Consider the following 15,112-nt stretch of genomic DNA (forward strand, 5'->3'; position numbering starts at 1 on the left):
TGAAGAAAGAAATTCGCGAGCAAATTTTATCCGAACTGAAGGAACAAAAACAAGAACAAAAGCCAGAGAGACCAAAGAGAAAACTTAGTGAAAAACAACTAGCTGCATTAGCTGCTGGAAGACAGAAGAACCCACGTTTGCTGGCGAAAAAAAGCTAGAGAAGAAGCAAAAAGCTAAAGAAGCTGAAGCAAAGAAAGAGTAAATGGTTTATTTTTATCCGAATTAAATGTATAGACAAATACCTTTATCTGTTGCGTTCAGTAGTGAAAACCCTGACGTCAAAATAAAGGGGAACAGAGTAACGTTTAAGTTTCCAACAGACTGGATTGTGAACATAAATGAAGAGAAGTACATTGGCATAACATCTATGTATATAACACGTGCTTTCAGAAAGGTTGACTTTATACTTCAAGTCGAGATAGAAAATGACGAACAGTCTTTAAGCGCCCAAAACATTCACATATACAAATACTTTAAAGACGATACAACATTGTTGCAATGTATGATTTCATTTAATGAATGTTCGAGAAAAAGTTCAACATTGAAGTACAAACTTTACAGCCTTTACGTGAGTTTCTTGCACAACTGAAAGAAGAAGGTAGTCAGCCACAACTTATAGACTTTCATTATGAATTTAATGAAAATGAAGATGGAACACTCATGACTGTCAATTCATTGTATTCTCACCATTCAATGAAGTCGCTAAAAAGAAAGAAAATCCATTACGTATAAGATTCAAATCTCTGAACCAATGATGATTCAAGAATGTTTTCAATTATGATGCAATGCTTCCGAGGAAAAATGAATTTTCAAAGATTGTAACACCTGGCATTTGGGATAGAAAGCAAGCTATATTATATTCAAACTTAAGTAAGGGAGTTGAAAATGAGTTCATTGGTCATACAAGAACTTCACCACTTCCTAACCCTAAATACTATAAATTAACTGGCTTCAATCGTGAGTTTTGGATAGACATGTTCTCCACTCATGACCATAAATGTCCAGTGTTCTTACCTCCAGATGGGAAAGATTGTTTTATACATTGAAGCACAATTGTTAAACTCTACAATAGCTGTATTGTAAAATCTACGCTAGCTTTATTTTTATCACGAATGACCTCATTGCTGACAAAAATAAATGACCTCATTGCTGACAAAAATAAGCCGCTAGCGGCAAGGGCGAAGCCCATGACCTCAGAACTTCAACTTACGAATAAAGCTTGTTTTAGTCGTTATTGAAAAGTTGAACTTTTCAGCAAAGCAAGGTTGACATGACTTACATAAGTCGAATGCAATCTCTTGACCATCATAAAGTGCTTTGTAAAGTTTCATTAAACTGAACTCAGAGTCTTTGTCATATGTTCCAACAGGTATGTGAATGTTCTTATCTTCATTGTAATAGCATTGTATAGCTTCAGGAAACATTTCATTAGCGGTTAAAGCAATAACATCTTGCTTCACGCCTTTCATTCTGCAGTGAAATGCAACTTCATTTAAATCGTTAGTGAGTAAGTCTATGTAGGTCTTCTTTCCACAGAAAATACTTTTATAAGCTAAACTTTGTTTTCCAGGTGTTATTTCTGCAAAGTCGCTATGAAATTGACCAAGGTTCTTTCCTATAAGTTCGCGACCATATCTCTTCTTAAACTCTGCTGCAAGCTTTGGGATGTCTTCATTATATAAGTGCATACTGTCGGTATCCTGGTAAAAGATTTGAAGTCCCATGTCCTCTGCAGTACAGAATACTTCATTCATAATACGTTTTGACATAGACAGAATATTAACACCAAGTGGACAGAAGTTAAAGTGTCTGCAAATGCTTTTCGTTAGCTTGAAAATAGTTTTATCTGAACCATCCAAACCTTCGAACTTCACTATATGGTTGTAATTTCTTATAGCATATCTTATAGCATCTTTGTCATTTACTATGGTTATTTTTGACTCAATAGGAGATAGAATAGTTTTGCCATAAATGCTGTTCAGAATGAGTTTTATAATTTCTTGTAAGGGGTTTCCTTCTTTCTTATACTTTAACCTTAACTCAAACAACTTCTTTACTTCATCTCTTATTCTCATATCTCTGTTTCCATCGTAATAGTATCCTTGCAACACTTCACATTTGACACCTTGATATTTTATGAGGTCTTGTAATGTTATATGGTCAACATACATGAGACAGCAAGTGTTTGAACTTCTTGGAACGTTAAGTTCTGGATTTAGTTCAGGGTCGCAAACTATTAAATGAAAGTGTCTGGGTATACCAATCTCTGTTATCTTAATGAGAACAAAGAAGCCAGACATAAACTTTTCACCAATGGGTTCCTTTTGGTCATCATCGAATAAATGTCTCATGAGATACTCTGTGCTTAACATTTCTTCCTTCAATACTTTTGGAATACCTTCTAAAGTATAAAGTCTTGCTATAGCTGAAGGATATAATGAAACAGTGTCGAAGTCAGCAATGAGTTTCTTTTTGCTCTTTTGTTTCATGTTATCTGACAACATACATCTTCCACCTTGAATGCATCTCGAAATAAATTCTCTTGGTTTATTTGAGAGGTCATAAAGATTTCCATTCGGGAAGTATACTCTGTTCTCAAACAATTTGTTAGCAATAGAACAAATACTAACGTAGTCATAAACGTTTAAATCAAACTCTTTCAATAAGTCATTGCGGAACTTTACAAAACCTTCTCTTAAAATTCTTACATCTTGTTTGCAGTAAAACGTGCTATATTTTTCTAAGTCGAAGTGGTTTTCATCTATTCTGCAACCTTTGATGGAATCTATGTTTTCATAAATGTATCTGCATCATGGATAAACTTACATGCTTCAGAAATGACACCAGTTCTGTTGTCATTTGCTAACAAAACACTGCTGTAGTAGTTATATGGAAATACTTCTTTCGGTCCTGTTTGTAAGTTAAACATAGCAGGAAATAGTTTAAGCTTCTTATTTATAACACTGTAAGAGTCTTTTATAATAATTGCCCGTCCTTTATATAAACCAGTTATTTGCATTGTTCGTGAACCTTTAATGATGGGAGTTCCTTTCACTTCTGTCATGTGTCTTAAGATGAAGTTTATGTCATAACTGAGGTTGGAAATATATTAAACTCTTGTCAGGAAGTCTTTCCAAAAATTCTGTTGCACAGTTTTGACCCCAAATGCTTTCACTAACTGAACCATCTTCACTGTCATAACAGATGTTAAAAGCTTTATGAAAGCCATCCGTACTACACTCAAAGTCAGCAAAGAAAACGTGCTCAGGAATGAATTTACATTTAGCTTTATTTACTTCTTTTGACTCTGCTTTCTTCTTCAGTTGTACACAATACTTTGGAGCATATGTCAAATCTTTAAATGGTGCAAGGTTCTGTTTATATAAGTCAGTAGTATATGTGAAAAGTTCTCCATAAGAAATAGGTTCGAAATATTTGCACTCCCACAATGTTTTCATAACATCCCATAACGGTGTTGTTCTATCATAACGAACTACATATTTATCTTCTCTCTTTGTATAAATCTTCATCTGTTTCTCAATGTTCATTCCACCACACTTTAGATTTCTATATAGTTTCGAATGAAGTATGTTGTCATTGGTAATCTTTCATTTAGCATGTAGTGGTCTTCAACAAGAAGTAAGTCAATAGTTCTAACAGTTTCGCATTCTTTTGGTATATATCTCTTTATTTCATTATGTCTTGAGTCATTGAAATAACCAATGGTAACATTAAATGCTATACCTGTTGCGTCGAAATTTCTTGTACTTTACTTTGAGGAAAGTCTCTAACACGAATGACTTCTCTCATGTGGTCAATAGTTTCTTCATTTACTCCAGCCTGAATGCAAGCATAAACGAAACAATTGTCCTCTGTCATAAGTGTTGCAGTTCTTTTGTTCAGTTCATTGAAGATTTGGTAGCGTTCAAGATTTATAGGTAATGTGCAAAGATACTTCCAGAACTGACCGCTTCTCTTCTTATAAAACTTCTTTTCACCAATTTCTTCCAAAAGCTCTATATGCTGTTTCTCTGTTTGCTTAAGAGCTTCAAAATCTTTCTGGTCATTTGTCAGTGTGCTTTCATCTCTATATGGTCTCTTTTTTGGTTTGCCTTTCTTTACATCTGACATCGTTAAGCCTTCATATTCTGTTAAATCATACATCTTTATTTCAGTAAGATTCTTTATGTTTGTCAAGAAGAAGTCATAGTGCATTTCAACAATACCTGCAGCATTTGCTTCTATCTCTGATATAAAGTTCTCCTTCAAGAGCTGATGTAGTAATGTTCCAATATTATTGAGGTTTAACGTAGAACATTCATACTTTCCACCAAGTTTATAACATACCATCCATCTCTGTTGTGAGTTTATTTTAATTTTCTCTAAGAGTCTCATGAAAACCTTACCGAAATGTTTGTGTAAGTAGTCTCTGTTTGGTTCATCTAAAGCTTCGATGTTAAAGTCAATGAGTCTATTGCCTGACTTCACATTCTCTTCCTATTTCTTCATCTTTCTTTAACCATCTCTCACCTTCTTTTGGTTTGTCGTCAATGGAACGAATGACATCGTTAGCTTTGCGAACTTGTTCTATAGCACTTTTAAACATCTCTCTTCTCTGTTGTTTCAGTGTGTCATCTCTCTTTCGTGTTTCACCAACGTTTGCATTTGTTATGTCAAACATCTCTCTTCTTACTTCATGAGGTACAGCTCTTCTTGTTTCACCAACGTTTGCATTTGTTATGTCAAACATCTCTCTTCTTACTTCATGAGGTACTGAACGTCTATGATATAGTCAATAGCAACGTCATTTAAAGGAAATGCTCTTGCATGGACTTCGTCCTCGCCGCGTTGCGGCTTTATGAACTCATGAATTCTATCATAAGTTATTGCACCATTATAGTCTTTAATGAAGTCAGCGAGTGCTTTTTTGTTTGTTGCGTAATGCTTTGCAACATCTATATTAGCTTCTGTAAGAAGTTGTTTTATTTCCGAGTGTTCTAACTTAGACAACTTCCGATACATCTTTAGTAGGAAATAAAAAAAAATATTTTTGAAAAAATTAGATTAGATTTTTTTTAAGTTATTTTTTCAAAATAATTTAATATTTTATTTTAATGAAACACATGCAAGATTGCAAGTTCTTTTCATACAATGCTCTCGCTACTGTCATCAAGAATGAGTTCAATAATGCTTCAAACGTTAATGTTATCTTTAACAAGAAGTTTGTGAAAGAATCTAAGTTTGGTCAGTATGTCAGACCATTAGCTATTGTCATTGACCGCAAACGTTATACTTCCAAGAGAGCAGTAGTTTTGAAACAAAAGAGTTTCTTCGTGAATGTCAAAGATACTCATTATACTATTATAAAGAACTCCAACATTGACTTCTTCAGTATTGCTATGAATCTTTCCGAACAGAAAGAATATAAGAAGGGTGAAACAAATGTGAAATATTATTCTTCATCTCTGAAAACAATAACGAACAAAGATGTTATACAAAAGTTCTTACCAAAGGTTGAAGAAGCTTCTATTGACATTGACGAAGGAAGTGAAATGGTTGAAGAAATTGACCCTGACGTCATTTAAGCAAAAATATATTTTTGGTGAAGAGGTGAGATTTCACCTGTTTTTTCACCTCATTCTCTCTTCGTTAATGTTGTCGTGACTTCATTCTTCCTCTTTGAAGTTGTCGAAATATTCTGTTATTTTTTCCTTCAGTAATGGTAAGTCTTCTTTGAAGGTAAGTATTGTGCAACCTTTGATGTCATAGTGTGTTTGAGGAAGAGTATTTTTGACAATTTCTTTTATTTGCTCATTCGGTGTCATTGAAATCGGTAAGTTTTCACGATAGAACCAGTTTCTGTCAGATTTATATATTTTAGCAAGGTCATAAAAGCTTTTGTTGTTTCTTCTGACTAAATGCAACATAACCATATCTCTGTCTTCTTCATTCTCCAACTCTTCAGTATAAATCATATACTTATAGTTCTTTTCCTTTCCTTTTGGTACTGAACGTGGTATTCTTTTCTGTATGCTTTTGTCTTTGGATTCAATGACTTCATCTTTTGCTTGAAGTTTCTTTTCCATCTCTCCACGTTCTTGTCTGTGAAGTTCGTCAAGAAGTTTGTAAATATTCCAAGCATAACGTGGTGAAGCCCACATTGCAACTGCATTTACTAAAAGTCTATGAACATAATATCCTCTCAAACCGTTTGGCAATTTTTCACGGTTTTCATAGAGTTTTGGCGACTGGGATTTTTTACCTACTCGCTGTTCTTCACTGTTTTCAGAAAAAGTACGTCTCGCTGTGCTTCACTTAATAGTTCTATGGTGCTTTGGTTCCTAAACCAGTCTTTAGGAAGCTTAGTATCTGGAGCAAAACAAGCCGTCAAAATACTTTGCATTTGGTACATGTCGTCTTTGACTGAACGAATGAGTCTCAATTGTTTGTTATACTGTATGTATTCGTATTCTTCATTTATGACTTCATGAACGATAGCAGTTGTTGTGTTCTCTAATGTTGACATATCTGTCTTTACATACAGGATAAAAAAATAAATAAAATAAAAACTAACTTTATTTTTTTGAGATAAACACTATTTCTTCACAACATTAAATTTTATCCTGTATGAAATGACTTTAAAAAGATTATTGACTGACTTCGAATACTATCTCATTGACGCACTGACAGACCCTCAAAACTGTGTTGAAAGTTCTTTAAGCTTTAAGATTGAAGGTACGACGCATTTTGTCTTCACTTACGTATTGAAAGAATATGACCGTTATCATAACGAAGTGAATCAAACACTAATAAAATTTGTAGATAAAAAATTGGTTAACAATGAATATTTTAAACGTGAAGACCCAAACACTGCTGGAGATGATGAAGAATACAGACAAGTTATTAGATGCAATAGAAAAGAAGTTTAATGAATGTCTTACAAACACGTATGAATATCTTATGCAGTGGGAAGCCAGATGGAAATAAATTTACGTCAAATATGCAATTTATAAAATCTTATGTCGACAGGCTACGTAGCACAGTGGTCTAAGGTGGTGTTATGGAGGGGTCAAGGTCTGTGGTTCGAACCGCGACAGCGCCGTATTTTCTTATTTTCTTTATTTGTCTTGTTTGTCGTGAATAAAAAGTGTCATAAAAGTGCTCTATCTTCCACGGGAATAAATAAAAAATTTACTTTATTTCTTCTTTATTTCTTTGTTCCCGTGGAAGAAGGGTTTTGCTGTTTTTTCTCAGCCGAAATCAATGATTTTTTCATTTTTGGAATCCTTAGCGAATGAGGAATCTTTTCTCTCGTGGAAGCTTTGACCTAAAATATAATTTAGGTGAAGAGGTGAGATGTCACCTGTTTTCTCACCTCTTTTTTCACCCTCGTGACTTTGTCATAACTTCTTCGTAAATGCTTTGTCATAACTTCTTCGTAAATGCTTTGTCATAACTTCTTCGTAAATGAGTGTAAATGACCAAAAATATATTATAGGTGAAGAGGTGAGATGTCACCTCTTTTTTCACCTAATTTCTCACCCTCATGAATTTTCATGAATTTTCTTAAGATAGAAAAATAACGTTAGTTTTATTTTTATTTATTTTTTTATTTTGTATGTAAAGATATGATTTCAACAATCGGCACAACAACAATTCAAGCCGCGAACGGCGGGACTCTGTCCACAACAACTTCACCAAACTCGTTAGTCATGAATCCAACATCTATGTTAGTAGAGATGAAAAGCTTCATTCCTTCTTCATATACTTTTGAAACAAAAATCCAGAAGATAAAGCAAGAACTTTTAACAAGTAATTTAGACTGTAGTGCGAAAGATGAAACAAATGAACAGTATCTTTATGAAATGCAGGACATTATTGACCATTTACCTAAATTGCCTGAAATTCAGCAACAAAAACTCACTATTCCTGAATTCGATGAAATAGAAGTGAAACCAACTGACTCAGTAGAAATAAAGAAGTTCATTCGAAAGGTAAACTATGAGTTTCTAGGATTTCATTGCAACCATAAGGTTATGGACAAAGATTGCGATATGGTATATAAGAATGTTTCTGACATATATAAATCCGGGGAGTTTAAGACCTACGATAACTTTGTTTCGTTAGTTGCTGAATGTGTATGGCAGATAAGAGATAAAGATAGAAGAGGTAAGGTATGGAATGAACAGATAAGACCCGCTATGTTTGAGATGAAGAGAGCAATTGACGCCTTGGTTGTTTTAGCAGGTAAGGTTTCAATGTATAACGCAAAAATGAATCCGCAATGTTCTAAATGTAAAGCAGCAATTAGGAAATATAACTACTCCGTCAAAGAGATAGAAAGAATGCGAAACGACTATGCAGACTTAAAGAAAGAAGCAGAAAAGCCAGCAGAAAATAAAATGGACATGTTAGCATTTCTGAACAAAAACTATCCAACTGCTGACGATTTCCTTCTATCTGACGTCAAGAAGAAATATAAAGAAACTTTCGGCATTGTTAAAACTTTTGACATACTGACAGAAGAAATAGAAGCTAAAATTGTTTAGGATTTCAAATATACATCGTACAATTCATGTAAAACGCTTGTGAAAAACTGGGGTGAGAAAACAGGTGAGAAAACGGGTGACATCTCACCTCTTCACCTAAACATTATTTTTGGTGAATTCAATAAAAATAAATGGTTCATTTACTCACAATATTTTTGTACAAAACGACCCCAAACTTTTAACTTCTTTTCTGCAGCTTCAAATGCTATCTTAGCGAGTTCATATTCTCTAAATTCTCTCTTTAAATCTTCTTGTTCCCATTGGTCTAGTTCGTATGGAGAATCTCTATAACCATAATATATCTCACGTTCATGTTCTAATTGTTTTTCACACATTTTTCCAACTTCTTCTTCGAACAAAGGTTTAGCATTCTCCACTGTATCTTCGAGTTCTTCTTCATCTAACTTCTCATGAACTTTCTTGTCTATGGAGTCCATAATATCTTTGACATAAAATGCATACTTTACAGAGCACCATTCAGCAACAAAATGAACGAGGTCAGGATGTATGTAAATACCTTTGAATTCATTTATAACACCCTTTGTAAGCTCATAAAATGCTTGTTTTGAGGTCGAGCCACTTTTGGCTCCACCGTATTCTTTCAACCAAAACTCAAGAATTTCCTGCATTTTAGCACTATTGAGAAATCTGTTTAAATGGTTTAACTTTCCCGCTTCTCTTGCCATCTTTGTTGCATTAATGTAACCATCCTTGTCTCTACGTAAGACTTCAATACCGTTATAAGTGCCTTTTGTGAATGTTTCGCCATTAGATTTGTTAGTGAATGTTTTTGCTTCGACTGACATTTCTGTTCTTACATACAAAATAAAAAATAAATAAAAATAAAACTAACATTATTTTTGGTCTTTTGTGAAAATTCACGAAAATTCAAGAGGTGAAAAAAGAGGTGAGAAAACAGGTGAAATCTCACCTGTTCACCTATAATATATTTTTGTCTGATTTACATCCAACGAAAAAGTTTAGAAGAATTTTCTTATTCTTTCTGGCATGTTTTTATCTTTCCAGTACTCCCGCTCTAATGGTCCCAGATGTGTTGGCTTTGACTCTCTCAAGTTCTTAGATGGTATAACATCTTCAACACCTCCTTCATATCTTACTTTATAAGTGTCATCGTTTATGTTGTAGCCAAGTATTTCAATAACCACTCCTCGCTTTGCTTCGTCAATGGTTTCAGCAAGTTTGCCATTACTACTTTCGACTAATTTATGACGAGGGTAAAATGCTATGGAGTCGTCAGCAGCTTTTATAAGATATCCATTACCTTGCGTAGAGTCTACGATATAATAATTTCGACTTAACCTTAAACGTTTCTTTGTCAACGGTTTGTCGTCAAGAACTACACGAACTTTTGTACCAGGAATGAGGGTAAATTGTGTTGAATTTCTGATATTTTGTGTTTGGCTTCGTTTCTTTTGTATATACTTTTCTTCTTGTTGTTGTGTCATTGAATTTGGTGTATGTCCTGTTGTAGAATGTGTTGAGGAATTATATACTTCGAGAAAATGTTTCATTGTTTCTTCGGTAAAGTCTCGCTCTTGATTTAAATCTCTGAGAGTCCTTATGAAGCGGTTAATGATACCGAGTATGTTATGGTTATGGTCTTCAGTAGTGTAGTGAGTTATGTTATGCTTAATGAGAAATTCTGTGATTTCGTTGCTGAGGTATGCACTGTCTTGGTCTGATGTTAAAGTACTTGGGTTATGTTCTGCTACAAACTTTTGTAAAACTCTTAACACTTCACGAGTTCCTTTATTTTTCATTGGATATGCATATGCTTTACGAGTGTTAACATTTATGAAGATGAGGAATGGTTTATCCTTTTCTGCTTTGAATGAGAGTGTCAAATTGGTATGCGTCAGGAGTGTTGGAGTAAATTGGTAAAAAGTAGTCGTAAGGGTTTATTTTTGTTTGATGTACAACATTTTTGTCAAAGAACCTTTTCACTTCAGCTCTGTTAGTAAATCCCCGACTCTTTGCAGCTTCATTGAACTTCTTAAATGACCTCCATGGATGTTGTTCGAATACTTCTTTGCAGCTCATTTAATGTAAAGTTAAAGATTTTAACGCAACTCGTATCCAAGCGTGCATTGTTATATAAGGAGGCATATAATCTTTTCCATTACCTGCTGGGTCTGTAATACCAGCTACAACATGTGTATGATTTCCTGCAGTTCCACAGAAAATACCTGTGCTTGAATCTACTGGGTCAGTTGAAATATCATATCTATGCATTCCTGTCTATCCGAACCCGCTGCAAGATTTATATAACCTCTTTTTGTTATTGAATGTGAATGGTTTCCTTCCACAGATGTTCTTCCACTGAACCTATGCATATGTGAAGGAAGGTTTTCAATACCTATTTTCTTTGAACCTCCCATCTTCATTGACTGAGTATTAGTGTAGAATGGAAAACTGTCAACTATTTCATACCATCTACCACCAAATAAAGTGTTTGGATTTATTGGATTCATAGACGTATAAACAGCTCCTATAGGATATATTAAATCATATATGCTCATAACTCTATAAACATATTCTAAAGAACTTATGTCATTAAATACCATTTGGAATGTATCTCCGGATGAAATGTTGCATTTGTTCCACTTTTATAATGTAATGTTAGTTCATAGAATTATCCAAGAAAAATTCAAAAGTATCTGGTTGAAGACCTCTAACAAATTCAAATGGAGTTGCTGGTTCACCATTTATAATTTCTGTTGTAAATGTCATTGTATCTGGTTTCGAAAATTTCTTTGTTAGTTCTGCATCCACATAAGTTTTGTCGGCTTTCTTATCTAACATTGCTGGTAGTTCATGTGTTTCAAAGTTTCTGACACGACCTTCAATGTTCATACATTTGTTATTTAAGGAGTTTAGTGTATCTTTTACGCTTGTACTTGGATTTTCTAATGGTGCACTTGAACCAAGGTCAAAGTTCAGTATTATGTCGTCTGCTCTAACAGTAGTGAAGGATTTATGTGTATGGTTCTTGTCAGCTTTACTGTCTAATGTAGCTTGAAGTTCATTTATATCGGAGATGTTGTGTTTATGAGATTTCAAAACTTTGTTCGTTGCTTCGAGTTCAACTTTGTCAGCTTTACTTTTAATAGCATCTTCAAACGTTATTTTTGCCTTAACTCTTAACATAAATCTTGGTTCAACTAATACACCGTTAACATTGAAAGTAGAGGCATAAATTTCATCGTTATAACTAAATGCTTCTTGTGCTTTAGCTACATCATACTGTACAGTACAGCTTATGTCATAACCTTTAGCACGAATGTATTTATATCTTCTTTCATTAACATTTTTTGTCTTCGCTTCATCACTTCGTGTTAAATATCCATGGTAGTCCGTTATAATCTGTTCGTCTGAAGTTATATAATGAACATGGTTCTTGTCCGCTTTACTATTTAATGTAGCTTGAAGTTCATTTATATCGGAGATATTGTGTTTATGAGATTTCAAAACTTTGTTCGTTGCGTCAAGTTCATTTTTGTCCGCTTTACTATTTAATGTAGCTTGAAGTTCATTTATATCGGAGATATTGTGTTTATGTTCTTTATCTGCTTTTTCGGCTAATTTCTCTTCTATCTCATTTATTTCAAGTTCATGCCTACCACCACCTCCCGAAGAAGTATTTTTCTTCAGCTCTTGAAGAACGTCCACTTCGCCATCTTTGGTGTCAATAATGAGACTTTGAGTTAAAACCTTTCCTGTCTTAATGGATGTTTGTAAAACTTCTTCTTCACCGTGTTCGGGTCATGGTCGTCATCATATCTTGTGAAATCAGAGATGTTGTCATACATTAAACATATCTGTCTCAAAAGTTCTGCTATTTGAAACTGGAACGAAAGATATACAGAACTTTCATCATCTCCTAAAGTCAAGTCTGCTTTCTTAAGTATTTCTTGAATGTATGCAATGAGAACAGAGTACCTTGGAAAATATTCGAACAATATTTCATTAGCTGTTGGTTTTGGTGGTTCTTTTGGAGTTTCTGTTGTTTCAGTTCCTTCTGTAGGTTCTGTTGGAGTTTCTGCATCTCTTGACTTCAATGCTCTTGCTCTCAAAGACCTAAATGTTAGAGCACCAGGTTTTACAAAGGACTTTATAAATGCTTTAATAGTTCCTGGTAAGTTATTGTTAGCATTAAGTAAGTTCCTTATGCTTCCATCATGTACGTCCATAGCACTATGTAAAAAATCTATACTTTTTCTGTAGTCAGCAATAGACTGACTGTGATTTTTTAAAGATTTGTCAATACCTTTAAGCCAATCTTCATGCATGTCTGATACTGAGCCAAGAATATCATTTGCTTCCTTTAGTGTATTTTGTGCTTGTCGTAAAGTATCCAATCCCGTACGTGCATTGTTTGCTATACGTCTTACAGTATCTATTTGACTCCTTGTTTCTTGCATCCAACCAGATAAAGTTTTAATAGTATCCGAACCATTTGAAATGAAGTTCAAAGCATTTTTAACGTCATCTAAAACTTGTTCACCAAGTACTGCCCATATCTTTCCGATTTGGTATTGAAGAACTCCATATGAAGCAGCTGTTAAACCAGTATTTATAAGGTCCCATATCCATGATTTAGCAGTTTTTCCATCCTTTCCATCCTTTCCATCCAAACCGTTTTCGCCTTGAGGTCCTTGTATTCCTTGTATTCCTTGTATTCCTTGTGGTCCTTGAGGTCCGGTGTCACCCTTCTCTCCTTTCAGTTCATCTTTATGTTCGTTATAATATTCTAATGTCATAAGGTGTACATCATTACTGCTACCAGCAACGCCAAGAATTTGTTTCTCATTCATGACTAAATTCTTTAGGCATTTAATGTTGTCGTCAAATCGAAAGCTCTTTAACAATTCAATGAGAACATTCAGTACTTTCACTAATGAGGCATCTACTGTAGAATTTATATATTGCACCGTTCCATCATTTATGATAGGAACTTTGCTTGTTGTAATGAATGGGTCATAAGTGTTAAAAGTATCGAAATCAATGACTTTTTTAGTTTTTCCATCGTCAATGACTAAATCATTGCCTTCAATGGTTAAAGTTGAGTTTTCGTTTACTAGTTCATGTGCTCTTCTTGCTTCATTTGTTTCATACGCATATGCAGCAATAGTCATATTTTAATGAGAATAAAATGTTGTTCTATTTGCAAAGTACAGACCCAAACGAATACGGGACAGTAAAGCTACAAACAAACTTAGGTCTACAGAATGAAGCACTTGCTTTCAGAGTTGTTGACTTCAATACTATCGCAACTTTTGTCATAACAGATGAAGGAGATTTCATGGAGTTTGAAATAGATGGAAAGAAGCACGAAATAAGATTTCACAATAATGTAGAATATAAGATGGAAACATTAGCTGGAGTGTTAAATGCTCTCATAAATACTACAATAAACAAGGATAACGAAGAAAACTTAATGAATGTTAAACTTATTGCAGGAGTTTTGAAGTTCAGTTATGCAAAGGAGTTTAAGATAACACGAATGAGTCATAGAGTTCAATTGCTTCTGGGTGCATACCATATGACATTTCCTTTGAAAAGTGTTGACAAAACGATTGAGATGAAATCTGTTCCATACGTATGTTATGGTAATTGTTTATACATTGAGTCAAAAATAGCTAATGTCACAGGCATTTCAGGAGTTAATAGTAAAGGTTCAGTAGAATATAAATCCTTCTGTTATGCAGTCAATTCAATGTTCATTCCAAACGTTCCTGTCATAGCAACTCATTTAGGTAAATGGGTTCGCATTAGTCCTCATAATTTGAAAGACATGCAATTCAGACTTGTTGACTTTCAAGGAGAGCCTGTAGAACTGAAGGCACCAGTGCGAATGACTGTTGAAGTTGACTTTTTAGAAAATATTAAATGCAACAGCTTACAAGAGAACTCAGAGCTAAAAATATAAAGTATGAATGTTATGTATTAGGTCATGAACTTTGGTTGTTGCTGTTTGATGAAACAAATGAATTAGTTATGTCAGTCAAGAGAACAGAAAAAGGCGTCAAAGGCGCCGAGCGCAAAGCGCTATATTGTGTTAGTGAAAACTGCACCAAGTCAATAAGATTAGGTTTGCATTATGAAGATGAGTTCGATACTGTTGAAGAAGTTTTGGACAGATATTACAAATTGCTAACTTGAATTTTTTTGACTGACGGCGCAAAGCGCCAAGATGGGCTCAAAGAGCCCTCCTGACTGCTTTAATTTACTAAAACATATTTCAAGCAAAGTTTATATTCTGTTGAAAGTTTTGTATACTCGTTCGAATATTTATACTTAAACTCAACTCCTGTAGTTCCTGGTGTTTCAATGATGCGGATGTTACCTATTTTCATGAATGGTGGCGTTTGACCACAGCATTCGATTTCAGGGTCGAGATAGTCAATGACACATTGTTTCCCTGTTATTCGTGAGATAACATTTTCAAGGTCCTCCTTTGTTAAAATTATTTGGTTCTTGCTTATAAGATTTGTCAAAAGCTTCTTATCGTCTTTGAGTAAAATTGTTTGGTATAACTGAAG

The 15,112-nt window shown here is 34.2% G+C and overlaps 7 protein-coding genes and 4 pseudogenes across 11 annotated transcripts, besides 2 other annotated features; 4 read left to right on the plus strand and 7 right to left on the minus strand.

The window, feature by feature from the left end:
* Positions 1 to 15,112: part of a mobile genetic element that runs on past both edges of the window.
* Positions 1 to 15,112: part of a mobile genetic element that runs on past both edges of the window.
* Positions 227 to 1,083, plus strand: TVAGG3_0083240 (annotated as a pseudogene). Its single transcript has one exon. A coding segment is annotated over exon 1 (857 nt).
* TVAGG3_0083250 (organellar and viral DNA polymerase type B) lies at positions 1,631 to 2,504 on the minus strand (the record flags this gene model as incomplete). The annotated part of the gene is made up of 1 exon (XM_051222130.1): positions 1,631 to 2,504. A coding segment is annotated over one exon (874 nt), but the record flags the coding sequence as incomplete, so codon positions are not given.
* Positions 4,368 to 5,022, minus strand: TVAGG3_0083260 (annotated as a pseudogene). Its single transcript has one exon. A coding segment is annotated over exon 1 (655 nt).
* Positions 5,667 to 6,086, minus strand: TVAGG3_0083270 (uncharacterized protein; the record flags this gene model as incomplete). Its single annotated transcript, XM_051222131.1, has 1 exon — positions 5,667 to 6,086. The coding sequence occupies one exon, from the start codon at positions 6,084 to 6,086 to the stop codon at positions 5,667 to 5,669; it is 420 nt and encodes a 139-aa protein (XP_051107117.1).
* TVAGG3_0083280 (organellar and viral DNA polymerase type B) lies at positions 7,629 to 8,005 on the plus strand (the record flags this gene model as incomplete). Its single annotated transcript, XM_051222132.1, has 1 exon — positions 7,629 to 8,005. A coding segment is annotated over one exon (377 nt), but the record flags the coding sequence as incomplete, so codon positions are not given.
* TVAGG3_0083290 lies at positions 8,037 to 8,592 on the plus strand (annotated as a pseudogene). The gene has a single exon. A coding segment is annotated over exon 1 (556 nt).
* TVAGG3_0083300 (KilA, N-terminal/APSES-type HTH, DNA-binding family) lies at positions 8,857 to 9,355 on the minus strand (the record flags this gene model as incomplete). The annotated part of the gene is made up of 1 exon (XM_051222133.1): positions 8,857 to 9,355. A coding segment is annotated over one exon (499 nt), but the record flags the coding sequence as incomplete, so codon positions are not given.
* On the minus strand, positions 9,530 to 10,330 carry TVAGG3_0083310 (integrase core domain containing protein family; the record flags this gene model as incomplete). The annotated part of the gene is made up of 1 exon (XM_051222134.1): positions 9,530 to 10,330. One exon carries the CDS (start codon positions 10,328 to 10,330, stop codon positions 9,530 to 9,532), a length of 801 nt encoding a protein of 266 aa, XP_051107120.1.
* TVAGG3_0083320 lies at positions 11,175 to 12,379 on the minus strand (annotated as a pseudogene). The gene has a single exon. A coding segment is annotated over exon 1 (1,205 nt).
* Positions 12,840 to 13,705, minus strand: TVAGG3_0083330 (organellar and viral DNA polymerase type B; the record flags this gene model as incomplete). Its single annotated transcript, XM_051222135.1, has 1 exon — positions 12,840 to 13,705. A coding segment is annotated over one exon (866 nt), but the record flags the coding sequence as incomplete, so codon positions are not given.
* On the plus strand, positions 13,723 to 14,499 carry TVAGG3_0083340 (uncharacterized protein; the record flags this gene model as incomplete). The annotated part of the gene is made up of 1 exon (XM_051222136.1): positions 13,723 to 14,499. The coding sequence occupies one exon, from the start codon at positions 13,723 to 13,725 to the stop codon at positions 14,497 to 14,499; it is 777 nt and encodes a 258-aa protein (XP_051107122.1).

The sequence above is a fragment of the Trichomonas vaginalis genome, chromosome IV (genome assembly GCF_026262505.1).
Source record: "Trichomonas vaginalis G3 chromosome IV, whole genome shotgun sequence".
Taxonomy (NCBI): Eukaryota; Parabasalia; order Trichomonadida; family Trichomonadidae; genus Trichomonas; species Trichomonas vaginalis.